Here is a 27,793-nt window from a genome sequence, read left to right as displayed (position 1 = left end):
TCTGAACTACAGGCCAAGGCATCCAAGCTGTGCGGTCTGTTTTTCATCCCACCCATCCAACTGACACACAAAGACCACATACAGAACACTTATCCTGTCACCCCTAAAAACCCCTAACATGCTAATACTGGATACAGTTTTGTCATCTACACAGGTTTGTGTGTTGGAGGGGATCACTGCACCACACACATGGAGCTGCGGGGGGGGTTGACTGTCCTGGCCACGCTGTCCTGACTGTAGTTCACAATGTCCGCCTTCACCACACGCTGTAAAGGTGGAAAGACAGAATTACAAAGCTGCTACAACATTTGCTTTATATGAAAGGAAGCTGTTTCTAGAGACTTTTAGAGACTGACACAATATTTCAGGAATGAGTTGTTGCATATGGTGAAATAAAGCCACTGTCGCAGACTAAACCAAGGGAAAGCTATTTCTTTATGTGGAGATCACATCTAAACTAATGAGACCAAATAACTATGTCACAATGTTTCCTACAATTACAAAGCACTCTAAAAGGGTTGTGACAGATCTACTAAGTAACAGCAGCAACATACTTTCAGCTACTGAACCAAGCATATTTTGCTTTGTTGAGTGTTCTCTTGTCTATATGGGCCTTCATCTTGAGGGTAATCCACCAGCTCAGCCTTCACAATCCTCTGAGCAATGGATGAAAGAGAAAAAAGCAAAGATATAGGAAAAACAGAAACAAGACAATGACACAGAGAGAGAAAATTTCAATGATTAGAGGAATGGAAATGAAGTAAAAATAGCAGATGAGAAGGTCTGAATGGTGGAGAGCACAACGGGAAACATATTGTTATGGCTTTTCCCAATTCCTTATGTTCATTTTGGTTTTTAGTTTTTTTTCCTTTCTTTCTAGTAATTCATTAGCAACATAATACAAGTAAATGAAGAACATGTGTCCAAAATGGTTTTCAAGACCCCGTGTTCCAATCTTGATGCTTTTTCCAGCCACACATACATATTAAGTTTAATACATACATATTGAAGCGAGGAGAGGGGAAATCCAACCTTTCATTATAAACCATCCAGAAAATATTTAGCTATAAATTTAATACATTTATTTAACATTTTATAGATACCCTTTTATATTTTTATCCATGAATTATTAATGATGGTGCCTTTAAACATGGAAAAAAAACAAACATATCGGTCAGTGATTTAACTTAACATTGCCTTCCCAAAGACACTTTATTTTTCCAGACCAATCCCAAGTTCTCAATGTGTTTTTTTTTTTGTTTGTTTGTTTTTGTTTTTGTTTTTTTTTGAGAACTCTCTAATGTATTTTATGAACTTGGAATTATGTTGGGGCACTTATTTATTATTATAATCAAATTAGCCTATATTTAATGAGAATTATGCACAAAGAAGTCCAACTATATTCTACCTAACCACTGGAGAGCAGTCTAAAGGGTAAAATACCCTGGCTGGCTGTCTGATTAACGAGCTGACGAAGCCTGGTGTCGGGGCCAATGAGTGATCCTCGTTCTTGCTATCTGATCTAGCAGACAGAGGACCATGACGGAGAAGGCTGCCAGGCAGATATAATACTGTCGGGGGTTGTGACCTTCGTGTTCAGCTCTCCAAACGTGACAGCTGATAATGAGGCTTTGCTCGCCCCACGGCTGCACTCGGAGCCACGACCTGCTCAAAGCATCATCTCTGTATCCAGAACACAAATTTTGAACTTAGTCTTTTTCTGTTTGTTTAGATACTTTTATTAGATGATAAATTACAAGCATTCCTGGGTTAATGTCCCCCCGAGTGTAAGACTGTTGCTTGGACAAAAAGTATCTGAAAATATCAGTTTGGGCTTTTAGATGAGAATTTAATTATTTTCTTTTCTTTTTAACTCTTTTTTCCATAACATAGTAGTCAAGGGAATACTTTTCCGATTACTCTAAAACTTTAAGACACTTTTGGTTCAAAGCACTTTTTATGAAGCAGGAATGTATGCTTGTACTGACTTGAATCCAGATATATTTAGAGTGGCCTGGAAACTTTTTTTTTTTTTTTTTTTTTTTTTTAAGATCTTCTGTAAATGTTCACTTCTCTAGTGGATCTGTTGACACACATTTATAGATTAAGATACAAAAGAATGTCACACAATCATCATAATACCATCATAAAATGAAAATTTATACATCCATTTAGTCTGATATCCTCATTATAATGCTTTTATTTCCTTACTATATTAACAAATGTTGTGTTAATAACTTAAGCTGATTTATCTATCTTCCTTATTAATCCTTGTGTGTTTCTGTCATCTAGTCTAAATCTTTTTTCTTGAGGTGTAAACTGGATCCATCCTCTCACCCAGTCTGATTAGTGTGGATTAAAGCACTTTGCTCTACTGACAGAACTATCAAGGGAAGATTGGAAGAAGAGCGTAGATGGACAGCTTCATTAGTCTGTAGTCATTTTCAGTAAGTCAGCAGCAGTTTTTGGCAATGGGAGTGGAGCATGAGAAGTTGCCCAGTCCTTCCCCTATGTGCTCTCCTTTCTCTGAGGGGGGTCCTGACCTCTGTGTAGCCCCCAGGCTCATCAACCACTGCCCAGTCAATGTGGCTCCAGCCGCTCATATCAGACCCGGGATTAATGCTTCTCAGGGAGGTGACCTTATAAATCCTACAGCTGCCACCATTGGGCACCTTGGTCTGACTGACAAGCTTAAAACTTATTTCATCCAAAAACGGTGGGAGATAAACCAAATAAATCAGACAGCCAATCCTGACCTCCTCACCCTTACAACTGCCTACCTTTGACCTCCGACTTCACGCATTAATGTGGTCAATGTGGGTCTATTTACAGATGGGCAGCGTCAGTGGCAGGTATACCATCACAGGAGACAGACGTAACAAACTCATGTTTACTCAACAAAAAGTCCTTTACAGTGTGTGGTAACCTCCACTGACCTAACACACTCCTTGTGACCTCGCTTAAGTTCAAGCATTACACTGCATGTAATGCAGGGCAAAAAAAAAAAATAATAATAATTAGATACTTCAAAAAATAAAATAAAATTAGAAGTTATTAGTTTAGGGCTGAGTAGAGGGAAAAAAAAAGTTTTTTTTTTTTTTTTTTTTTTTTAGGAGCAGATAAGCATTTTAAAACATGGTCAGACAGCTGCTTTATAGACTTTGCAAGGAAATTTGAGTGAGAATCATTGATGCCATTATAGCTCACCTGGGACTGCTCTATTTCTGCTTTGTTTAGCTTTATACCCAGAATCTCAGCAGCTACTCTCTGGAAACAAAGATACACCTGGAGAAAAACAAAAAAATAGGACAATCTAAATATAAATATCATTAAAATCACTGAACATTTTTATTTGTGACTGATTAAATCATCAGACACTCACCGAATCCCCCGTCTTGGCCGAAACAAACTGACTGATGAGGCTGTTTTCTTGGCAGAAGCGCTGGTGTTTGTCAGCCTTAACTGTCCTCATGTGCTCCAGATCGACTGTGGACAAAACACAGTGTAACGAAAGAAAACTTACAGAAGATGAATAGATAGATTTATATGGTGGTTATGCAGCACTCTCACAGGGTTAACTGTTGCACATCAGAACATAAACAGAAAAGATAACTGTTTACACTTTAGTTAAGATAGAAGGGGTCTGCTTAGCGTACAGAGTTGGTGCACATAAAGGCATGTGAAAGCAAAGTATATTTCAATTGTTATGTTGCTTTCAAACCCAGCTGCAAATTACACTAACTTTTGCTCTTTTTTTTTAATGGAGGGGGTTTAGGCTTAGGGGTGGGAACGATCAGTTCCGTAGCCCCAAGCCCATTTTCAGCTGGTATTAAAGCTGGATGTTACACATTCTTTAGTGTAAGCCTAGTACAGTTGCACCCTGAAGCTATGAACCTCTGCTTGACTCGAAATAGACAAACCAACCCAGCTGTGGAGCAAGACTTATGAAACAATACATAAATGAACAAAGACTTGAGGCTACAATCACACAAAGTGTAGATGGAGAGAACTTTACTCATAAGAGTGCTGGGTACTGGGCTTCTAGGAATGGTGCAAGGACCCAAGATTTGGGACTGTCACCTACACACTGATTTAGTGTGGACACAATGACAGTACCTTTCTTTTTAACTATTGTGAAGATGTCTATGTGCATTCAACTCTTGTGCAGTGATACTGAGAGCTTTGCTCCTCTTCTTCCTTACTACAGGGTCATGCTGGGGTCGATAAGGAAGGTCACCTGGGGGTCTTGTTGCTGAAAGCAATAGCTTCGTTCTTTATTTCTGGCTTTGTGCAGGAAGGTGGCTACGCCCGGTATCTGGTGCATACATGTCTGTGTTAGCTGGAGGAGGTCAGGCTACTGTACGGTGTTGCATTTCTTTCACCCCTCCTGAGTTTTAGTCTTTGTGTGAGGTTTCATTGAAGTTGTCAAGGATTTACCCTGTTCTCATGCCCCTTTGTGTGTATGAGTATGTGTGTAAATGCATGTGGGAGGTGGAATAAAGCCAAAGGCAGAAAAAGACAGATGCACTGCAAGGAAGAAATATAAACACTGTAATATTCCTATATTATTAATATCTCAGTTAAATGACATGTGGCTCAAAGTGCAGAATGCTAAAAGAATACATTTAGAAAGAACCATTTTAGACCAAAACAAATATCGTAGTCATCTTAAGTGACATATAAACATAAGCCTTTCTGGGTAACAGCAGACACTTTTACAACTACTCAATGTCCAGGGCAGACTGTCATGTTTGTGTCTCTACATAAACATAGCTGTCTTATAGGCGTCAGCAGGTTATTAATTCCAGTCATTAACAACGGAGGTACCCAGCATGCTACTAGGAGTAAACACTGCTAATCCTTTGGATCCTGCACACTTGGGGAAGGTTATCAATCACCTGTCACAGTCAGATTAACCAACATTAACACTGTAGCTTGAGATCTGATCATGTTATTTAGTTAAAAAAAGTTGTGCAAGTGAGTGAAATTTTGCTAGTTGCTAATTAAATTGAGAAACTGTTACATGATGTGTTCTTTTAGAGGGCTTTTTGAACCTTCAGTACATCCTAGAAAGCCCCCTAACAAACACACACACACACACACACACACACACACACACACACACCAAAAGCTGCTGTGCAAGGTGGATGTCTGACACAGATAGAGACTTGGGATTTAGCATTTAGACAATAACACATCTGGAGGGGTATGGATCAACCTCTAGCCCCTTGGTTGCTCCCTTCAGTTTCTGTGGAGAACAAGCATGCTGTCTAACTTTGCATTTCTGTGGTGGTACTTTAAAGATTTAAAGCTAAAGTCCCCACTGATGGCTGATTTTGAAAATTCACTGGAAGCCTAAATTCTAAAAGCAGCTGAAATTGTAGTTTCAAGCTTAAAAACAGTAGTACTGTTGTAGTCTATTGTTTTTGTGTGGTGTGTTTTAGGCAGCATAGACAACTGTTATTTCCACATTTTAATCCTGTCCTTTTCTCCCTTTTTTTTCCCCCCTCTTCCTCTATCTCCCTGTCAGGTTCAGCACTGACATATAAAGACTAAAGAAAATAAGATTACAATAAAAATAATAAAAATATCAAGGGCAGCCATGTATATAACATGTCTCCCTTGGTAGAGCAAATCTGTCAAGCAAAATATGGCACACAGACCACCGTTCTGTATGTTAGGATGCTGGACAGGACAGGGTTAAAAAAAGGTTTGCTAAACTCAAAATATTAAACAAATTTCACTGTGAAAACACCAGAAAAGGTGTAAATGAATTTAGTCAATGTTGGCTGATTTTTTACATCAGATTTAGTTAACTGCTGTACATTCAGAGTCTCTGTATAAATAAGGACAAGTGTTGCATCTTTATTCAGTTGCTTTTTATTGAAGTGCAGTTCTTTTAAGCAAACCTTTAAGATTATGACTGAAAACCTCAGGACATAAATGGACCCTGTGGTGAGATTACTTCATTTTCTATTGATAAGTTAACAAGACTGCTCTCTTTTATACATGATAGAGTTCATGGGTTGTGAGCATTTATGTAGCTGTTTTAGTTACAGAATAATACTGTAGGTGGGCCTCCTTTTTCACACAAAAGAATTTTTCAGCCTGTGGCATCTGTCTGTGTTAACTGAATACAAGACTAATCCCACAGTTTTAGCCTTTTGCTTCATTTTTCTCCCTAATGTACCCATTTCTACTTATCAGGTCAAAACAATCTTCCTCCAATGATCTGGTTTCCCTCTGTTTCTGTCAAACTGTACATCAGCTTAACAACTCATAGGAAGTGACTGCAAACCCGAAATAAACAGTTTAGGCCTCTGAGCACATAGAGATAGTAGAGGGGATCATCACTCGTCAGAAGCGATGGCCCTCCCTCGCTCTGGACGCCACCAGTGTTTATTTAAAAGGTCTGCCTTTTATTGCACTGAATAACTACACAACAGTGAAGAGATTAATATATGGTGAATGAATTGGGCTTTTACTGTAAATAATTGGTTTGTTATTGCTGTGACTTATTAAATAGGAAGACAACCAAATGCCAAGAAAACATGGATGCTCCCCATCCACAAGTTACGGTCTATTCAAATGCTCCTCCATGGAAAGAATACTTTCACTGGCAGGTCCTGAATATCCTAAAACCAGACAGGGTTGAAAAGGTTTTTTTGGCACTTGAACACTTTAAATTAGTGAGGAGACTGGATCCAGTTGAAATGGATCTGCATAGAGCATGCTTTTTTACAAATACCCCTGCTATTTAACATTTCTCTGTCAGTTAGTTAAATTACATAACTAAAATCAAGGTTCCAGCACACTATGTAGAGAAATTAGTTAAGATTAAAGAAAAACTTGCAAAATTGTTCTCATCATATCCCAAAGAAGATTAAACCAAGATTCTAACATTCATGTTAAAGTGCTCAATGACTTTAGATGCAAGAAAAAAAAACTTATCATAGGAAAATATATATTACAGAAATGTAGAAAAAGAGTAAAAATCATAGTTTAGCCAACAAAGTTAGTTCAACTGAGTGTACAACAACCACAGCACCAGCTGCTGGTCATTCAACTTCAACTTCACTTTGAGGGCTCAAAGAGTATATACATACATATAAATATGTTTCATATGTTAGATAGTAGTTACTTCAAATGTTACAAAGCTGAGAACTGTGTTATACTGAATTGTTGATGTAGTTGGTTTAACTGTTTTTTTCATATACTTTCTGTTCAGGAATTTTAGGATGAGTCTAACAATGTTCATGATGTAGTGGAATTAAGTCACTCAAACTTTACATAAAGCCCTACTGTGACACGTTAGCCTTGGACAAGTAATTAGCTAATTGTTCTACTTTCATCACCAACGTTAAAGATACACTGGAAGCTATAATTAGCATAATTTGGGGACTCTATTTAAACCACAGAGAAATACATTGAACAAGAAAAAATGTGGTTGTTACTAACTGTATATGCTTAAGCTGCAGTTATAAACCATAAATTGTAATTTACCAAACTTGAACATCGCACTATAGAGCTTTCTGAGCAGCACGCACGTCCGCTCAGAAAAGCAAAGTTTGTGGAGCTACCATGGTCAATGGATGCTTAGTAAATGCTTTTTTTATTCTTTTAGCAGAACTGCAGTGATAAAAGAAAGAAAGAAAGAAAGAAAGAAAGAAAGAAAGAAAGAAAGAAAGAAAGAAAGAAAGAAAGAAAGAAAGAAAGAAAGAAAGAAAGAAAGAAAGAAAGAAAGAAAGAAAGAAAGAAAGAAAGAAAGAAAGAAAGAAAGAAAGAGGAAAATCTAGTGTTCTTGGGCATATATCCTATTCCTATATAAGAAAAATTAAAAATGATTCCCCACAAATTGTTTACCAGATGTACCAAGTGTGGTACAGCTATACCTGAGCCCTCCACTTATGATCAGGTAAGCCAGAATGCATTCTGCACCAGGTGTAAACAGTCTACTGTTAGCATAATGGGCCAAATGTGGACAGTGTGATCATTCATGAAGAATTCTTAGGTAATGGGCCTACACTGGTTACCAAGCTGAAATCCTACACCACACTGTGTAATTCTCAGTGGGCTTTTTAAAAGTGTGTTGTGATAACAGAGACACCAACTTACTGTTCTGTTCAGGTGGCTGCTTGGGACCAATTGGAACAGTTTATCCAGCGAGCAGCAGCCAAAGAATAAGCTTGGCATAACACAGTTAATTGCCTGCAGTCTAGTTTTAAACTAAATCGCAGTCAGTTTGTCAGGATGTGTATAAGGGCTGAAGGCAGAATGTGTGAACTGTGTGGGCGTCCTTGTGTTTGTGTGTGTGTGGTTGTAATGGTCGTTACGTGTGTGCAGTCAGAGACTTGGGGCTCTGAGGGGTCATATCCCATTAAGTGAAAGTTGCAGAGTTGAGCTAATCAACCCTAGGGGAGAACCTATCACTTCCAACATTACCTCATTCTATGCCTTTAAGACCTTGTTAACCAGGTTTGCCTCAGTTTCCCCAAAATGATGACCATAAACCTATTTAGACTGTGCAGTGAGGGGTAGGACAATCAAATCTAATCCTGCACCTAATGACATGACTTACAATTGTCTGGGCCAATTCTAAGTTTTAACTTTCATGCACCAGTGACTCCAAAAATGTCCCAGAATAATTCTGCAGCTCTGACATTTAAAGTGGACATGGCATAATCATTTCCAACCATTTAATTTTTAATCCTGGGCACCTCTAGATTAGCTTTACACCCATCATGACCCCAAATAGTTTGTAATTATTTCAGAACAAGGGACAGCTCAGTCCAAGAACAAGAAGATTTGAGCAACATTTCTTCTGACTGGTCAAATTCCTAAATGCTTGCTGAGGGGCAGGGAAGAGAACAAGGGTGATTCTTAAAAATGCACTATTTCAGTCACGAGTGAGCAAGCTACATGTTCAAGTCCGAACTGGATACAAAATATGAAGATGAGCAGAATAACAAGCAGCCACACCAAAGATTACGGCAGAATGTCTCTGTTTAGTGAATATGGTCATTTTCTGCCACTGTCCAACAAAATGAACTATCTCGTCTTTTAGTTAATCACCATGTATATTCCTGAGTCAATAGGTGCAAATGCACAAACTGGGATAGAAAGGCTACTGAGGCAGAACACATCTTCTTTCAAGATCTAGGAATGTAATGATTTACCTGATGTTATGCTGTTAAGTGCTTTTATGTACATGTTAATTGTATAGGGAGTAAGCGCAAACTACAGCTGTTTGTGTGAGTAACTCCAAGTTTCTGAGCAGCTGTAGAGGCAACAAACTTTTGGTTGACACAAAGTACTGTTAGCTATCTCAGCTGCCTTTTCACTCAGTGTACACCTGATGTTTGCACTAAAACCCATTCATATGTCTAATGCCAACACAAGCTGCTTTTCCATTACAGTTTTTTGCAAAATAATAGCGATATTTCTAAAATTTCTAAAATGTACAATTGCAATTTGCAGGCGTTTCCATTGAATGGTGTTTAGAACATAAGCGTCACACTCGTAAAATGCCGTCCCGTGAGACTCCATTTTGAGGAGGAAGGAGATTTCTAATTCCTTGTAAAACTCTTGATTTCACCGTAGTTTGCTATAAAGGATGGTGGATATAGTTTTTTCTTCAGATATTTGTAAAAAGATTTCCGTCTTGCCCTCCGTCCATACCATATTTGAAATTAACTGGTCACGCGACCCCCTGCGTCACGTCCAGGGACATGTAAATGTGAAAATTGTTTCCATTACATTTTGCAATATACTGTACTTCTATATCGACATGTCTAAATGAAACCACCTCATGAGTATAAAAACTTTATAGCAACACTTGAGAAGTCTTTCGAAATGTAGTTGTTTGTTATGTGTTGGTGTGTGTTTTTATTGCAATATTTAGGTTTTGTGCAATTCTAGGGGTAATGGAAACGCAGCTACGGACATCTGAAACTATTTCACACTTCATGAAGTCCAGACTCCTGCCCTTTAAGCATTGGAGCAGCACTGACTTTTAGTTTCAGTCTCATTCCTTGCAGCACAAAAACATTCACTTTTAAAATGTTTGCAGTGGATAACACATCTGCCTGGAGAACTGGACCAATACAAGGAAATCCAGGAACTATGATGTGATAGTGGCTACGTTTCTGAAAAAAGCCTACTGAATTAAATGAGTTCATTCGGCAAAAAAAAATTACAATAATTCATAAGACAGAAAACACAGAAATGTATATTACTACTACCACGGCTGCAATTTTTAGTTTAAAAAAGCATGGTTTAGTTTGCATTCAGAGCAAAACATTAAACCATTTCTAGCATCTATTGGTCAGCATTCATATTGCACTAATAAGAATGTGATGCCTTTTGATGCCTGTTCATAAAGAGGATGATCTCAAATGCAACTAGTAGTCACACAGTCCTCATGATAGCTTTACAAAACCCACAACTCATGTGTCACCACCCTTCTGAAAAACCCACGAAGCATGAGACTAAATAGATAGATACTTACATTCATCTTAAGCATCTACTTTCATATTAAACTGCAGGGGTCCAAAAAAAAGAAGCAGTACAATATTTTCCCCTATGTCTGATAGCAAGGGGGTAATATTAATTGTAACTGGCTTTAATTTACTCATAAATTTCTAGTAAAAGATACAGGGAAATACTTGGCAGTTTAAAAACTCAGTAAAAGTAGAATAAATCCCTCTATGTGATCCCTGATTCAATTAGACATTGATTTAACTTTCACAGCACAAGTGGCTAATAAAACACAATGAGTAATAAATTTTATGTGAAGCATTTAAATGATTGAGTCCAACTGGTTTACGTGACTCAAAGAGAGCTCTTTAAAACTGTGGCTTTTAAATATGAAGGCCATGGTTATCTTGAACCTGCACTGAAAATGCAACATAGTGCAAAAAATTGCTTTGAGAGTTACAGGTTTGGTCTTTTGTTTCTTTTAGAGTTACAGTTAATCAGAACTCAAATAACAGCATATTTTTAAAGCCCTTCAGTGATGTGATAGTGTTTATTGATGAAAATGTTTATTTTTCTAGAGGCTGGTGCATTTCATTTTTGCAAAAATTCTTGAATCTTTATTTGCTTTAATATAATCTCAACAACCCTCTATAGTACAGGAAAACAGAGCATCAAAGTTGCTAGACAATTACATATAAATCTATTACATTTGCTCTTATCCCATTCTGTAAACACTGTCTCAGCAGTTTTTGCACATCCTGCACTTTTTCGCTCATGCACCTTGTTTGGCTACCACCATCAACATATGTACATACTTGATCACCTGTACAGTATATATGTACATAGACCATAATAATGGTCTTCTTTATCTACCGTTGCCTCTATTTAATTTTAAATTAGTCTAGGTATGCTTAAGTACTGACCCCTAATGTCAAGTACTAACCTTTGATGTATGTATATGCTACTGGATGCTCGAATTTCCCTCGGGATCAATAAAGTATCTATCTATCTATCTATCTATCTATCTATCTATCTATCTATCTATCTATCTATTTATCTATCTATCTATCTAATCTCAAGCCTGTGGTAGAATTATTAGAAATAATATTCATTACATTAAAACTTGAAGTTAAGTTAATAATATTATCTTGACTTTATGAGTGAGTACAGACAGATGAAGTACTGTTAGTTAGCCGGGTGTTATCTAGGTGAGCAGGGCCCGTGCAGGAGTCCTGGGGGGGGGGGGGGGGGGGGGGTCCTGACAGAGACAGAGCGCTCTTTGTGCAATGGCGCCCCTGCCCCGGTGGCCTGAAACGGGCCAGGACCGTCAGGGGACTCGCTTTCCACTAGGTCAGAAGTGTTCTGTCGACAGCTCATTGATCACAGCTCATCTTGTCATTTGATCGTTCCTTGTGAAATGATGTGCAGACACAAACACACGTGCAGATGAACACATTCACATACACACATGAATTCACACTTTAAAACATAATCAGATACTCCAAAGCGGCTAGTAAAACAATGTGACCCCCCCGGTCAGGGAATGCAAAACAGAGAGTGTCCAGCAGTAGCTCTGCAGGCAAGGAGTGAGCTGGAGTGCCAGGCTGTCATTGGTATAGTAAAACATGAGGCCGAGGGACTTGCAGCCTGGGTTAACAGGCTCCCAGGACTCATGAAAAGTGAACAAAAGGCCCAGTTCTGAGCCGACCGCACAAGAAGTTGACCGGAGTTTCACTGGCCATGTCCTCTACGCTCTCCTGTCGCTGTTAAACTAAGTGGACTTTTATGGGAGAGCAGTAATACTTGCCTCTGTGAGTCAGCAGCATAACTATAATAATTATGCAGACCATGAGGGAGCCTTCATAATTGTATGTGTGCCATTGCTATAAGTCTATTCATAATTATAAAGTCTTCCTATCTGCAATGATGCGTTAGACTGGCCTACATACAGTTACCATAGAAGCCACAGCACTGAACCATAACGTGGAAAGAGAATTCTGCTTACGTCGGTCTGAAAAAACATCTTTTAAGGTAAAACCTTAAGCAGAGTCAGGCTGCAAAGCTGTGATGTAATATTTCACACCATAAAAAGTAGATATACAGAAAAAAAAAACTAGGGAGAAACTGTTGATATTTCCCATACAGTTATAATATATGCCCATGGATCTACATCAATCAGTTATTTACCCAATCCTGTGTCAGCAAGGCCCCTTCCAGGAATTCCTCCATATCAATGTTGTGGAGCAGTGAAGAAATAAAGTATAGCCTGAGTGTGATGAGGGTTCCAGGCTGCGCTCGGGTCAGGTGGCTAAGCTGTGCTGTGCAACTCAAATGGCCCATGACTTACCACACAAGAAGGTATTCGAAGACTGATCATCTACTGCATGTGCAACAATATTTGCTTTATGGATGGCTAAAATGAATGAGGACTTTCCATGTTTCAACAGGCATAAGAATCAAGGGAGATGAGTGCAGAGACCATAGCCAGGTCAAAAGTTGTTACAATTAATTCTTAGTATTTACTTCATCTAGCTGGACTGTAAGACTTAACTTTGTTCTGCAAGGAAACACCACCAGAATATCTCTAAAGAGAAAAGGACTTGTCTTAATCAATGGCGAGTGCAAGTCTGATTATCATAAAGTTGTAATTCTTTATTTATCACAACTTTTGTATCTTGTAACCTAAATATTAATTTCCAACCTTTTCTTGGCTTCAAGGCAAACAGAAGGCTACAATCAGTGGAGTTACAATCTGATACACACATCTAGTCTGACCCTTTACCTTAAATAAAATGTGAAGAGAAACAGGAAAGATTGGATTTGGAGTAAACTGTAAACATTCCAGGTCTGTACCCAACCATGCACCATGCCTTACTGGGTCTATATATTGTATATATAATGTTTTACAGTGTTGAACCTGTGGTTGTGCTGCCCACAGTGCAAAACAGACACTGCTGACGTGTTCATCCCTCCTATCTGGGGAGGGTTGAGGGTGCTGGGTAAGAGCACTGGGCTTTTGTCCCACCACATGTCTATTGTGGCTAAACCTTTCCCTTGGGGGCAATTAGGACCTTTTAGTTTGTTGTAAGAGGACCTAAGTACGAGTGGGTTGAGCCAGAAAAAACATTTTTGAGCTAAACCAAAAACAGAAGCACATTGAGCTCCTCTGCACTCCTGGACTTCTGAGCATCTCTCTATTAAGAAATGTGCAGGCCTACACTGAACAGACAGGAACTGTGGCAGCTTTACAGGGGCAGAGAGGTGACAGAGCTGAGAGAGCTGAGGAGGGGGAGCCTTCAACTCCACCCAAGGCCAAGCCAAAAGGGCAAACAAATCAGGGCCAACAATGTTGTTAGGCAAAGGACATGCTTCATGAGAAATCTAGAGTTAGGGGAGATCCATGTTTCACTTGAACTTTCACATGGCTGAATGGAAATTTGAGGAAGAAAGGTGCAGCGGGTAACGGTATGCAGTAAGATCTGCCGTAGCATGCAGAAAGCAAACATATGCATGTTGTTTAACACAACAGAAACACAGGGCCAATAAAAAGCCATTACTGTAAGCAAAGGCAGCTATAGCTAAAGTGTTAGTCTACACGTGTGAGAGATAAGTAAACAGAGTTGGTTTAAGTGTGTGATTGAAAAGAGTCTGTATTTGCACAGGGATGAAAATAAAAGCACAACTATGTTTGAGAGATGGCCAAAGACATGAGCTGTCAGAAGAAAGACAGCCGAAAAGAGCAGAACAATAAGGCAGGTAAGCCATAATTAGGGTACAAATTCTTCATGCTGGGACCTTATCTCTTTGAAGAAGAGAATGTTTCCCATGGTAGGCCTGAGTCGATCGCCAGTGAACAGTGGTAGAACCACTGAGCAGAAACCCATGAGTGATGAGGAGGGGTTAAGAGAACTGAACCCATTTAAGTCACCCAAATAAGGGCTGTACAAGTCAATGATGAATGCTCCAGGGGTCCTGAGGGAAAGAGCACTGCCAGTGGAAAGGGTGGTGGATGGGGAGTAAGCAGGGGTCCTGCGATCGCCACTTAATGAAAACAAATGGTTTGATAAATGACACAGGCTTATGTCTAAAAAGAGATATGTGTGTTCATTTTAAACAGCCATTTCAAAACAAAAACTGTCCATTCAATAATATATGTAAAATAAAGTACAGAAAATGTGCAAATTTTGAATTACAGGGTGTAATAGGTTTCATATCAGTGACTTTGGGCACTGATTTAGAAGGTAAACAGTCACAAACAGGCCAAATGCAGCTAAAGCAAAGAGTAACCAAATTTATCATCTGGAGCCTTTTCAAAACACACCACACTTAATACTCCACTAAAAACGCAGCACTCAAGCAGTCAAGTGAGTGACTGCGCAACCAGCCAACATTTCACTTGAGATGTGCTTGTGTGCCATACGGTATAACATGAAGCTGCACTGTAAGCAAAGTTCTAGTATGTTTAGACAGACCAAGAGCTCAGCATTCTTCCATTACCCATGTGTTCCCAGAAATTTCACACGTGTGTTTCACCTAAGTGCATGTTTCTATGTGAGAGGTAGCCTGCAATTGCATAAATAATTGTGTGCACACATGTGTGCCCTCAATAAAACATTTCATTGGCTTCCTCTTGGAATTGTTACAAGTGGTGCCATTATTTAACACAAGGATCTGGACAGCAGTGTAGATGACAAGAGTGTGCAGCATACTGGTCCTTAACAAGCATACTTAATCCCAGCTGCCCATGCTGAGCCAAAGACAGAAAAGGCTGTTCCCTAGCAGTGACATGGCAGGAGGGCCAAGGTAAGAAGAGGAGGGGACAGCATCATTTGGGTTCAATGGCTCAATTACCACATACTAAGTAAAGAAGATGGTGTTTAAATTAAACTAAACTAGCAGCCAGGTACATTAATTCTGGAAATTCAGTCTCAATTTCTGTAAATAAACCAATATAATATTCTGATTTAGCTTCTATGCTCCCCATATTTACAAAAAATGTTGCAGTACTTTCACAGGTCTTTTAGTACGCAGAAAAATTCTCAGCTACATACATTTAAGTGTGACCTCTAAATCCAGCCTTGACCTTTACTTTAACTTGCTGGAAACCTTAAAAATGTCTGAGTGGCGAAACACCATAATCTCCCCTAAGACAAGCCCTCACATAAACATAAATCTGTAGTGTTTTTTAAGCTCCCTGTTATGTCTGTACTTCTATTTCGGTCATCACAAACATGTTGCTTCTCTTAGTGCAACATCATGGGAACCATTTGAAATGTAAACTCCACTTACAAAAGAATGCTTTGTATTCATTGGCTAAACTCATTGTGCCAAGTATTTTACTTTTACAAATGAAATAAAAAAAAAAAAAAGCAGAGTCAAAAACATAATGTAAAACAGAGTGTAGGTGAGGGCATTTCTACCTAGATAACTAGACTAACTTGCCACAGACAAAGACTGATTATCTCACTCACTGGTTCATGAACTGCAGTTTTGATGCCAGCATTTGGCTGTCATCAGTTTGTTCTTTTTGGAGGCCAAAGTAACCACATCTGGGCACGACAGGACAGTGGAGTTAGAAAGTGATACTGAACCTAATAACACATCTTAGTAGAAGGATTTTTATTTTTATTTTTTTATGTGGGGCTGTGTAAGGTATTCAGCAGTTGGGGGACTTCCAGTTTGGAGTAGAAGGAGAAATTGTCAATAAGCAAAGGAGGGTAACAATTACACACAAAAAAACACATCCTCCTCCCTGATTCTTCAAACTGAAAGTGAGCTGCCTGCTGTTTATTGTAGGTAGAACACTATTTATTCATCAGTACACCATAAAATCCCAAATGACTTGATGAGAAGAAAAAAAAACAGAACATCATTTTAAATTGTGGAATTATTTTTAGGAGAATATCCTACACACTATTCAACGAGACAAAATCTAATGTATGAATCCATAATAACTTGCAGAGGAAAAAAGCTGACATTTTTTTAAATCAGATTATATTGGAGCCAGTGCCAAGCAACCATTATTGGTATTACACTAAGATATTTTAGCATTGGCTTCAATTTGAAAAGAAATCAACCACATCCATCTTTTCAAGCACCCTAAAAAAAATGAAGTAGTTAATGAAGGGTTCAGGAATTCATAAAGTCTTGCAAGGTAATTGATTGCTCCTGGAGGAGCAATCTGTGTGGGACTTTGTTTTTCTTTTTTCAGCCTGTAGGAATAGGAAAACACACATGGACTAAGCTTAGCAATAGAGCCATTAGAGGGAGAGCATGGGGGGGGGGGGATGGGGACGAAGAGTGGCATTGGGATGTACACTACTTAAATATTACAGTACACTCACTAACCCACACAGCCAAAACCTAGCCTAAATACAGAGGCGCCCACAATTTAAGCCCGGGCATTAGAAGATGCACAAGATTAGAAGATGTGAAGACAAGGGAATCCTCTCTAGACAGCCGAATTAAAGAATGACCTATGGTCCCTGTTGAGTAACATTAGTGAGGGCTTCCTGTGTGCAGACATCATTCTGTTGACTGTTCATCATGGCTCAGGAAGGTGGGCAGTCACCATTACATACACACTGATGCCTCACTTTACAATAACACAGCGGCAGGCATGACTCCACATCTGTCAAGGGGATGTTTAAAAAGAGTCATTATTATTGGTCTTTATTTTGGAGATTGGGGGTGGGTGCAGGCTGATAGGAGGAGAGTTGTCTGGTTTACATCGATTTCCTTACCTTAACCAACTACATGGGACTGGAGAATAAGCTCAGACTGAGGGGTGGGGGGGTCGGGGGCAGACCGGTACTGACTTTGGGGGGAGAGGGCTATAGATAAGCGGTAACCCGGGTCCGTTGGCCTGGGATTTTAAATCATCGTGAGTCACTCCCAAGAGTTCACAAACATCAGCATTCCCATCGCTCTAAAACGCTCTTATCACACCAATCAGTTATCTGTTGCCCTAACAAACATGTCTGCTACCATCAAACACTCACTCCTCCACACACAAACACACACACCAAATGAAAAATGCATCAGAATAAAGTTCATCCAGAAATGCACAGTCTAGTAATTATAAAATAACAATCAATCATTCATGGCTACGTAGAACCCAAAATAAAATTATTTGCTAAATTTACAGAAACACATTTTAAAAGCATTTTTTCCATATAATACTCACTTTTGTTGCCCACCAAGAAGACAACAGGCTGAATATCAGATTCCTCATTGGCTTTCTTTACCATGTTGAACCAATCCTCCAGATTCTCAAAACTTTGGTAGTTGGTGATATCATAAACAAGGAGAACACCCTGCATGGGGCAAAAAAAAAAATCATAAGAAACAAGGTTACTATTATCAGACTCTCATCTGAGCACCTAACATGAACATTTCTCCATTGGAAGAGTGTAGATAGTTTTGTTTTTTTTCTTTCTATCTTTTTTATATTAACTACTATTAACTACTAATGAGTAATAGTTAGGAAGGGAACAGCAGGTGGCACTGCTTCTCTTCTTACAGTCTAGGACAGATGCTTGTTCATGGCAACACACTCAGAGATAAACTTTGGTAGTTTCAGTGCTATTGAGTTACACATTCATGTGGATGAAAATAGTGGTTTGTCATAAATAAGTCACAGTTTCGTATGCATAGTCCAAATTCACTGTAGAACAGAGATCAGATCTAGTTATCTACTGTCTGAGCTAATGAATGAAGGCTGTCTGCTGAAGAGACTGTTTTTCTCCACCTCCACTAATCTCAACACTGTGGAAATAGTCGTGTAACAAGGAGGTCAGAAGACGTTGTTTACATGAACACGTTAATTAACCAAAAAGTAAACAGATAAAAAAAAACTGTTGATTTAAATTAGCGTAAAATAAATCAAGTGAAATAATCACGTAACTCCGCTTTCTCCCAATCAGTACTTTCACTTTTATTTTTTCTAAAGGACTGGAAATGAATGGGAACTAAAGAAAATATCTACTCTTCTGCTGCATGATGCAACATGACTTAAAGGTTTCCACTGCTCTCTGTTCAAGAGACATGCACTGTCACAACATGCACAGCCAGTGACGACAGCTCACACTTCTGACAATTACTCTGAGCTTCTCTGATCAGCTATGATTGATTACAGGACACCGAGTGGCAAACAACAGGTGTTAAAATTTTATGCAACAGTGATGAAAAAAACTCCCGTGCAAAGTGTCATAATTTGGCAATGATGCATGAAAAGAAATAAACAAAAAGAATGGTAACAAATATGATTAATTAACACACTACAGGTTTAAGGTTTAAAATTACTTTTGAATGAGTCACTTTTATCATATCAAGTACATCTATGGACCAAATGTTTGTCTAGCTTGTATTGTTAAATGAGAAAAGTGTGTCAATAAGGCTGGTACATTGTCTCAGGTTCTACTTTTCTTGCTCATATGTTGGTCTTTACCGAGAAAAGGTGACAGGCACTCATTTTTAGCAACATAGCTTACTTGTGGACACTACTTGTGCCACCTCGTATTAACTGAAACCCATGAGCATTTTCACAAGATTCAGCTGGAATTTTAATCGACACAATAATTTTTCCAAATGACAAATGGAAGATGAGGGAAAATAGATAAATTGGGTTGTTTTGTAAAGGCTGACACTAACATACTGTCAACATTAGAATTTACAGTACAATTAGGTGTTTGTATACATATTAGTTACAATATACTGAAGTATCAACATTTGTTCAGTTTGACAGATCAGCACAAACCATTTCAGTTAAATAACAAAAAGTAGAGGTCCAATGAGTTTTAAATTTCTAAAATATTAAATTTTTAAAAGCTGCTTTACTCACATTGAATCCAAACAACAGGTAATTATAATGTAACTATAAAGGGACTGGCAGACTCTGACTGCAGAGGTTGTAATAACAAGAACTGACAGAGCAACTAATACATGACTATTAAAAAACCAGGAAGCTCATACTTCTTGTCCTGGCTTGTACCTTATTTGTCACGGTGACAATTACATATAATATTTGGTTAGTAAATTGGTACTGTCATTTCCTTCCTGTAGCGGATAGTAAAATAAAGTTGTTGTTTTTTTCATTTAAATTTGAATTCAAGCTTTTAAATCATAATTTTTGCTTCATGGAGGTGAGATGATTTTTTTTTTTAAAAATGGAAGCTATAGCACAAACTAAAGATGCTACACTTTATGCTTACTGGGCAGAACTAAAGAAAAAAAAGGAACAGTTGAGTTCAATGTGTGTGTGTTTGTATGTCCTTACATGAGCTCCATATACATATTTATCCAGCATTTTCCCCCCTAATGTTTGGCCTCCAATGTCCCACACCTGCAGGGTCACGTTCAAATTGCCTACGATGGAGAAAAAAGACACACTAAACTTCAATATCATACAATAATTACATTTTAATGACAAAAAAAAACATCTTTTAAATAAACTCTGTAAAAGAAGGCTTTTCTATTTCAGACACATGATTTCCACTTGTATTTCATAGAAGACTGCTTTACAGTTACAACATATAAAGAATGAAAAAGTAGTTACAAAAAAAAAAAAAAAAATGAAAAAGCTGCAATTAGTGGGTTTCCACTTCGGATGTTTTTGTTTTTTTCATCGTTCAAAATCCTGTGGAAAAAAATGGATCAGCTGTAACCTGAGCTTCCAATATGGGTTCGGGATTTCTATGATAAAAGTAAACATTGTTGATCTACAAAAATGAAAATAAATCAGCAATTAATCTTTCATACTAAGGGACTCTTGAACTAGCAAATCACCTCTAAATCACATCCAAGAATATCCAGCAGAGAAACAGAGGGGATGAATGTGTACACTTACCCCCTAATTAAAACATTCTACACTGGCTGTATGAAAATGACTTCTTATTAGCTTGGGAATAACTGTTTGCATTGTGCCTTGTCCTGCCAAGCAGGGAAAGTGAGGAGAATTATATGCTGTTAAGGAAAATAGCAATAATTAAATGCAAAATAAAAAAAGAAGACTGTTGCCCTTATGCTTGTGGAAAAAGAAAGGAGTGATGGAGAGGGATGAAGAGAAAGAAGGGCACAAAAACCAAATCCAAATAAATATTTTCTTCCTCTGGAAAATGAAAAGGGTGGTTTAAAAGAACTATTCAAGAAGAGAATGGAGGACCAGACAGCAAGTAGTTTATGTTGGTGTGATGAAGGCCCTGCGCTGGGCTGCAGCAGCGATGGGAAGAAAAGCATACACTGTGGACACGGCTGGACGACTCAACCCCTTCATAAGTCCCCTTTTTAAACCGAGGAGAGGAAACGCTAAGGTTCACAGTCACTACATCCAGACTATACACTGTCAATGTAAAGTTACACTGAGGAGTACAATGAATAACGGCTCCGTGGTGTCATAAAGAGCCATCCCCACCCATCCAATAACCTTAGACACTAGCTTTATTTTTGTTTCAAACATTCATGCTGATTCAACAGGGCTGGCATATTTTTGCTAATGCAGTACAAGAGCTACAAATGTGATCAAAAAGGACAAATCTGTAAAACTGATTATGTCAGATACAATATAATATTGATAACATTATTATCCTCTGAAAATGACTTGATGCTGGATCACACCAAACACTGTCAAAAGCTAGATCTTGACAGAATTTATCAAGTAAATTTCCCCCATAGTCAATCCCATCCACTGCCTGTACCTCTCTGGTTTGGCATGGACATCTGGAAGAGGCATTGTTATAAAAAGCACACACAGAGGAGGCTGTTGTGTGCCAGTCGGCCTCACCTCACCTCTGCCTGCATTGGAAAATCTACATTAAGTTTGACAAGCTGGGCCTTCATGGTGAGAGGGGCCAGCACTAGCTATAGGCTACTTTCCCTCTTGCTGCAAAAGACCCTTACAGCCCCATAGAGACCTACACAACCTCTCCAATACAAGGCAGAGTGGGGGTCCTAACGAAGTTTGGGACCACCCAGCTTGCAGAGCCACCCTCCTCTTCATCAGCTCATCAACACCCAATTCCCCAGAAAATGGGCCGTTTAACAACTCGGGTGTTGAGTCCAACTTTGTTGCTGCCCCAGTGAGACAGATATGTGTACCGGTACTCTATATTAAACAAAGCTTGCAGTTTAACAGCGAAAAAAATCACTGATTCTATCGGGACAGAAAGTTACTGGAAAAAGAAGCCTCACGATTAGCAGCATTTTCAGGTTTGTATTAAGAAGCTGAGCCCAGCCTGTTCTTATGGTTGGCTCTTTTCATCCTGACTCCACCACAACATTTTTGGGGGTTTAGTTCTCCGAAGTCTCATAAGCTAAAACTGACACAAAATCAAAATAAAATTCTTCAGCCAACTCACAAATCAGCATAACTTTTACTTTTAGTACTTAATTTGCCCTTGCTTAATGTTGTTTTATTAGTAATGAAAGAATGGAGCCACTTTGCAGATTTCTGGAGCTTGGGCTTTGGCAGAGTTTGAGAAATGCCATTTAAAATACTGAAAATCCACATAGTAGGAAGTTAAAATGGTATGTTTTACTAAATACAACATTATGCAATAAAAGTTTATTTCTGTGGGTTCAGTATAAACAAATAATTATCAGTATTTTATGTGATGCAGGACAACGATAACATGTGGATCAGCAGCATGCTGGTAAATAGAAAATGTTAATGTATTTACTCTACCCTGTCCACAGAATTATGTGCAAGGCTTGCATGTTTGGGTATAATCTGATCATTGGCCTTGTGGAGTCAAAAAAAACTGTTTGCTCTGGAGAGAAGAAATTTCAGCACAAATAAGCCTGAGAAGTGGCAGGCACTCTACAATGACAAACTACCAGAAAAGACACATTCAGCTTCTGAGTTAACGTAAAGGATAAACTCTGGCTGGCAGGACATATGATAGAGAGTGAAGGTGAACAACAAGCCTCTTTCTTAGATTTTAATAGAGTTTTCTATCAATATTCTAATTATTTTAAGTAAACACAGAATCCACAATCTTAAGACCAACATACACACGATTACTAACATTTAAGATGGTTGGACTATTTTTGCAGATCCACAGTATTTCACTGAACACCCAAGTCTGCAAAGTGCTGATGTGTGCTTGTGCAATGCATGCCTGCGCAGTATCTCAGAACATGCAAGTGCTCCCTAAAGATTATGAAGGTGTCTCACCTGGAAGGCTTATTCTCTTCAGAAAGAAATCCAGGCCGATGGTTTGTTTGTACTGCTTCCCAAAGGCCTCCTGTGCAAACCTGGTGGCGAGTGATGTCTGAAAAAGAAAGACAAAAGAAGAGATGTGGAGAATGAGAGCCAGACACTTCTAAAGCTATTAAAAGGACTAAAAATACACCATTAAAGCAGTTAAGTGTTTGTTTTTTTAAGAAAATCATTCCATGATTGTGGAAAAGTGTTCATTTGGTGCATATTATTTATCGTAACAAAATATCTACACATCAAAGCATGGCCCTGGGCAGAAGGCAAAATGCTAATAAATATGTTCAAAGGAAAATATACTGAGAGGATGATACTTCTATAACAAGCACACATAGAAAAACATTCAAACTGACAAAATGCCAAACAAAATGTTTTTATATTATTTAATTTTGCAATATTTCTAAAAAAATACAAATGTGTAATTGATCCTATCACAACACCTCTTCATCATTCTTCATCACGATAGCATGCAATCCTAATTAATAGGAAATGTAACCTTGAAGTGTATGCTGCAGGACATTAGTGTGATCACTCAAATCCTTTAAAAGAAAAAAAACTATATGATTGACAGGGCGGGTTGCTGATGTAATTGCCTGCCTCCTCTGCTGTCCCAGCACTCAGTCACAGGAGTGACAGTGAAAATTTGCGTGAAATACAAAAACAGGTGTAGCAGTATATGTCACGTCTCCAGACTGCCGACCTAATAATTGCCACAAATTATTAAACCTCAATCACTGTCACTGTTATGCTTGAGAAAGGGAAAAAGTGTCATGTTAAGAGTGTCTCCTGAAATCCGTGGGAATTCAGAGCACAGGCTTGACATGCCAACATTAATTCATTCTGATGGATGAGGATAAGAAAAAAGTATGTGTTGAATGTCTATTAGCTATCTTTAGAGCAGCATGCTTACATAAACACAGCAGAAAAGTGAACCAATGGGATTCCCTCGGTGTTCATGTGTGGCAGTAAATGCATTTTAATGTGGTGCTTGACAGTCACTGTGGGTTTAAGGATTTAAAACTAAGTTTTGTCTTTGAATCCACTAAGCTTTTACTTGAGCCTGGGTCCTTATCTGCCTCCATTCATGCTCAGACAGGTTTAGGTTTAGACAAACAGTGCCACATATATGACAGAACTTCCTTCAAATTACGTCAAGGAAGACACCAAGTGATATAATTTAAACAGGATAAACCCTCATCTTGGTTTTCCCAAATCTTCTTCTAAGTAAACAACAGTTTCTTTTTGGATGGGACGGATTACATGGAGACATAAAGTTTAGTGCTGCTTGAGTTAAATTTCTAATGTAATAAGCTAGTTAAACCCCTTCACCGCGCAGAACAAAGTTTACTCATGCAATTCTTTGAAGGTTTACTAAATCACAGCCTTTTCCCCCCTTTTCTTAATCTCAGTTGGTCACAGCATCAAGAGTGGCTGAAAAATTACTAGAGGTGACTGACGCAACAAGGAGAAAATCGACCATTTAAGTAGCCCAAACAATCACTGACAACACAGGAATAACAAGCTTGGACAGCAAAAATGTATTCCACATGCTCACGTTGGCCTCATCGACCATTTGTCTTGGCATTCTGGTAGCTTGGCTCTCCTCCCTAAACATAGTTCTTTTTTTTTTCTTTTTTTTCCCCCAAACGAATGACTGGAACTAACCAGCAAATGTAATAGCTGGTGTAATCTTAACAACCAACAGTGAATAGCAAAGGGTCGCCAATGATACTGGTGCCGGGAAATGGGGAAAATTCTACTGGGGGGGAAAAAAAAAAAAAACTAAGAGAGGGTATTTATTTTTTTATTTTTTAAAAGAGGAGACAAAGAAAAGGCATGTTCAGTATGACCATGTGATGCAATTTATATATCTGAAGCAGTGTATTTTCACAGCTCAATATCACTCCTGGATTCTTACTGTATTTAAAAAGTTAAGACATATATAAATGTTGTGTGATTAGGGGTCTGGAATTCAGCATCAATTAATATACAGGGTCTGCACCTAAAGCTCCTTTTTGCCCTATGGGTCACAGAACAGCAAATGTTGAGGAAAAACTGAGAGGCTCATAACTCAGGTTGAAAAATAGACTAGTGTGTAAGTTCAGTCCAGCGTCTTAAGAGTCTGGCTAAATGTGAGACTCCATATTTTAAAAACATCTCCGTCAGGTGGACAAGCCTCTACACATCTCCCTATATTTCTGAATGGACAACCAACCACAAGCAAAAATACCACTGAAAATGCTGTCCAAGAAAAACTGATCCAATTGCAATTTGCTCAGCAAATTGACATTAATAAGGGGGAAACAGCATTCAAGGTGTCAGTCAGCGGTGCCTACTCAAAATGGGGGGCAGGGCTCCTGTTTTCTGCCCAAAACAGACAAGCAGGTAAGTCATTCAGACAGTGACGAGCTGGACACCTGGCAGTAGTGTGAGAAGGATTATTAATGTAGCGTATCTACTGGGAAATGAGTTGTGTGTGTGTCCTCTGAACACACACACATAAACACTGCACCTCCCAAAAGAAAATCTCAACTTTCCAGAATGAGAACATTCATTTTTCTCATTGGGTCTCGCCGTTACAGGTACACTCATTTTCTTTCTCCCTGAGGAAGGAGACATTAGTAACAAAAGAGGATGTGTAGCTGAAAAGTACTTGGCATCCCTGTCTTACAATCATATTCATTCAGGGATTCAAGATGTAGTGAAGAGGAAACACAGCTGAACTGTCATGACAACCTCTTTGCTTTATTGCAAATTAATGTTTAGTGTGACTAGAGAAAGTCCCCTAATGTTGATGTAAGATTGACCTTTTTATTTCAAGTTTTAAACTGTGGTGATTATGATTCAGCTGTAAAGTTTTCTGTGAACAGTGTGTGGTAATGTAGGTAAAGTTGGTGCAGATTTAGAGAGGCAATATACTGAAAAAGCTATTTGTTTACAGTTCAGATTTTCAAGAAACAAAGTGTGAATCTCTTCCAAGGGTTATTGTATACCAATAATTGAAAAAACAGCAACATTTCTCACATGTGCAAACCAGGTGCAATGTTCTTAAAAGGGGGCCTCTGGAGTCGAATGCATATGGACTCATTTGCCAGGAGATTCCCTGACAGAAAACAACCACCGGCTACAAGAGTCAGGCTGGGCAATCTGCAGCCTTTGTCAACTTTATACTTTGTACAACTCTCCAAGTAAATGTAACTGTTGTGTGTTACACATTTTCTGTTTAATTTGGGCTGTCAAGCTCTAAAAGCTACATGGGTTTCCTACCAGTAAACCTAAGCGGGCAACGGTTTCTTCACAGCATAAGCAGATGATCTCAGTTACGATAAAATGCAGCACTGGAGGCATGTAGTCCACAACTATGCTCAATGGTACATGCAACATGGATTAAGGGCTGGGTAGACTTAATAGGTTTAGAACAACGGATTTGTGTCAGATTTAAATCCATTATGCTATCTTTAAGACAGAATCTGAACTAAAATTGTCAATTAGCTCTTTGAAAAATGCCTTCTTGAAGCGGAAAATGCACATTTACATAATTGGTTGTCTCACATTGCTTACTTATATTTTTGTTCCTATACGTTGCTGGGTTCTACTGTTGTTTGTCCCTTGAGTCCATATTTAACCAAAGTATAAAGAGGAATTTAAAATTATTTCTTGTATTTATAAGTTTCTATATGTTATTCAAACTAAAATGAATGATTTTATATATGCCAGTGCAGCTGTTATCACACAATTTGGTCATTTCATGCAATGCTATTTTGTCAGAGTAAAGGTAAGTTTTTACAAGAGTAATTCAGCACCAAGTTTGCTGCCAGCCTTTAGCGTCTCTACACTTCCATCTCATTGTAAACTACACTGACATAAAATGACTAAACTGACATAAAACTTATCAGATATAATCATTTCATTGTCTATATTAGGGGGTTTTGTCTCATAAGCTGATTTCTTAGCTTGCTTGAAATAACCGAGCAACCTGTTAAAAAACAGAGAAATTGTTCATACCATCTGTACCATTTTTGCATTGATGCACAAATTAAATTTATTTATGAACTCATCACAATTGTCTGATCACTCTGATATATGGAAAGTTCCATAATTACTCAAAAGCTTTAGCAGTATGATGGTTATTGACATAAAAATGCTGCTAACCTTTTTCTGCAGAGCCTGCTTCCTTTAGTGTTTGCATACAAACACTGTTATTGTTCAATGAACAAAACACAGCAGAGGATCGTGCAAATCCCTCTGTTTACCTTGCATTCTGATAACGACCAAGTGTTAAATTAATCCTATATATTTGTGAGGATATGTCACTTAAATGTCTGTTTCATGAGAGTTTGCAAAAATTGTTCCATTGCGGTTTGAAGTTAAGCGACTCTTTAAGTGTAAACTACGATGTGATCGCAAATAACTGACATTCTGTTGTGCTTTGTCGCTGTTGGTGTTAGCGGTGTTGTTTTAGCTTATAGCCAACTTAGCAACATTAGCGTCGGTCGCCATGGTGACCAGGAGGACAGTGCAGAGTCAGCATGAGCACAAGCTGAATAATGAGTTCACCGCCGTGTACCAGACAAAAACACTGTCGAAATATTATTGAGACACTTTAACGTCTGTCATCTTCTCTAACGCTGTATACGTTGTACGTGTATGCCACGGTCTCACCTTCCCACACGCTCCGTCTCCAATCACCACTATTTTCAGCTGCTTGTCCTGGCTGTCCTCCTCTGAGTCCGACATTATGCTCAAGTGTCGTCCAGCAAGTGCACGAAACCGAAAAGCTACAAACCAACCGCAGGCTGCTGAATCCAGCTATCAGGGTAATCACAGATGGATTAATGCACTGTTGAGTGGGCAAACAGACGCCATTTTGACTCCGCTAAAACTGCCTGTAGCTGCTCCGCTCGGCGTGATCCACTCCCGCACTGCTGTCTCTTTCGTTTTTATGTTGAAACGGGGGCCATGGCTAGAAGAGAGACAAGCCGGTGGCAACGAGTTGCTGGTTCAGTATATGAATAGTTTCGGTATCTCCATGAAGTCCACTGTCTTCATAGGAAACTATTAGAAGCCGAAACAGACACACCGGTGTGTGTGTGTGGTTGAGTC

At 38.7% G+C, this 27,793-nt stretch overlaps 1 protein-coding gene across 2 annotated transcripts; it reads right to left on the bottom strand.

Moving 5' to 3' along the window:
- Positions 1–27,793, bottom strand: rab28 (RAB28, member RAS oncogene family). Of its 2 annotated transcripts, none has more exons than XM_041991169.1 (7): positions 27,353–27,791; positions 22,649–22,745; positions 19,754–19,842; positions 17,663–17,792; positions 3,383–3,486; positions 3,208–3,285; positions 1–266 (listed from the first exon to the last, which is right to left on the bottom strand). In XM_041991169.1, exons 1-7 carry the CDS (start codon positions 27,425–27,427, stop codon positions 174–176), a joined length of 666 nt encoding a protein of 221 aa, XP_041847103.1. In that variant the 5' UTR covers positions 27,428–27,791; the 3' UTR covers positions 1–173. The 2 variants fall into 2 exon arrangements, with proteins under 2 accessions (XP_041847103.1, XP_041847104.1); XM_041991170.1 differs by lacking the exon at positions 1–266 and adding an exon at positions 297–656 and having other exon boundaries at positions 27,353–27,793.

This window comes from Melanotaenia boesemani, chromosome 7 (genome assembly GCF_017639745.1).
Source record: "Melanotaenia boesemani isolate fMelBoe1 chromosome 7, fMelBoe1.pri, whole genome shotgun sequence".
Taxonomy (NCBI): domain Eukaryota; kingdom Metazoa; phylum Chordata; class Actinopteri; order Atheriniformes; family Melanotaeniidae; genus Melanotaenia; species Melanotaenia boesemani.
The sequence above is the reverse complement of the archived record's forward strand: the minus strand, read 5'-3'. Positions and strand labels throughout refer to the sequence as shown.

Bases quoted from the DNA above. Each gene is read 5' to 3' on its own strand.
- rab28 (XM_041991170.1), bottom strand. From the start codon at position 27,427: ATGTCGGACTCAGAGGAGGACAGCCAGGACAAGCAGCTGAAAATAGTG. The intron at 17,793-19,753 runs GTAAGGACATAC...TGCCCCATGCAG, and splicing joins AATATGTATATGGAGCTCAT to GGTGTTCTCCTTGTTTATGA. The intron at 3,487-17,662 runs GTGAGTATTATA...TTTTGTCCACAG, and splicing joins CTTCTTGGTGGGCAACAAAA to TCGATCTGGAGCACATGAGG.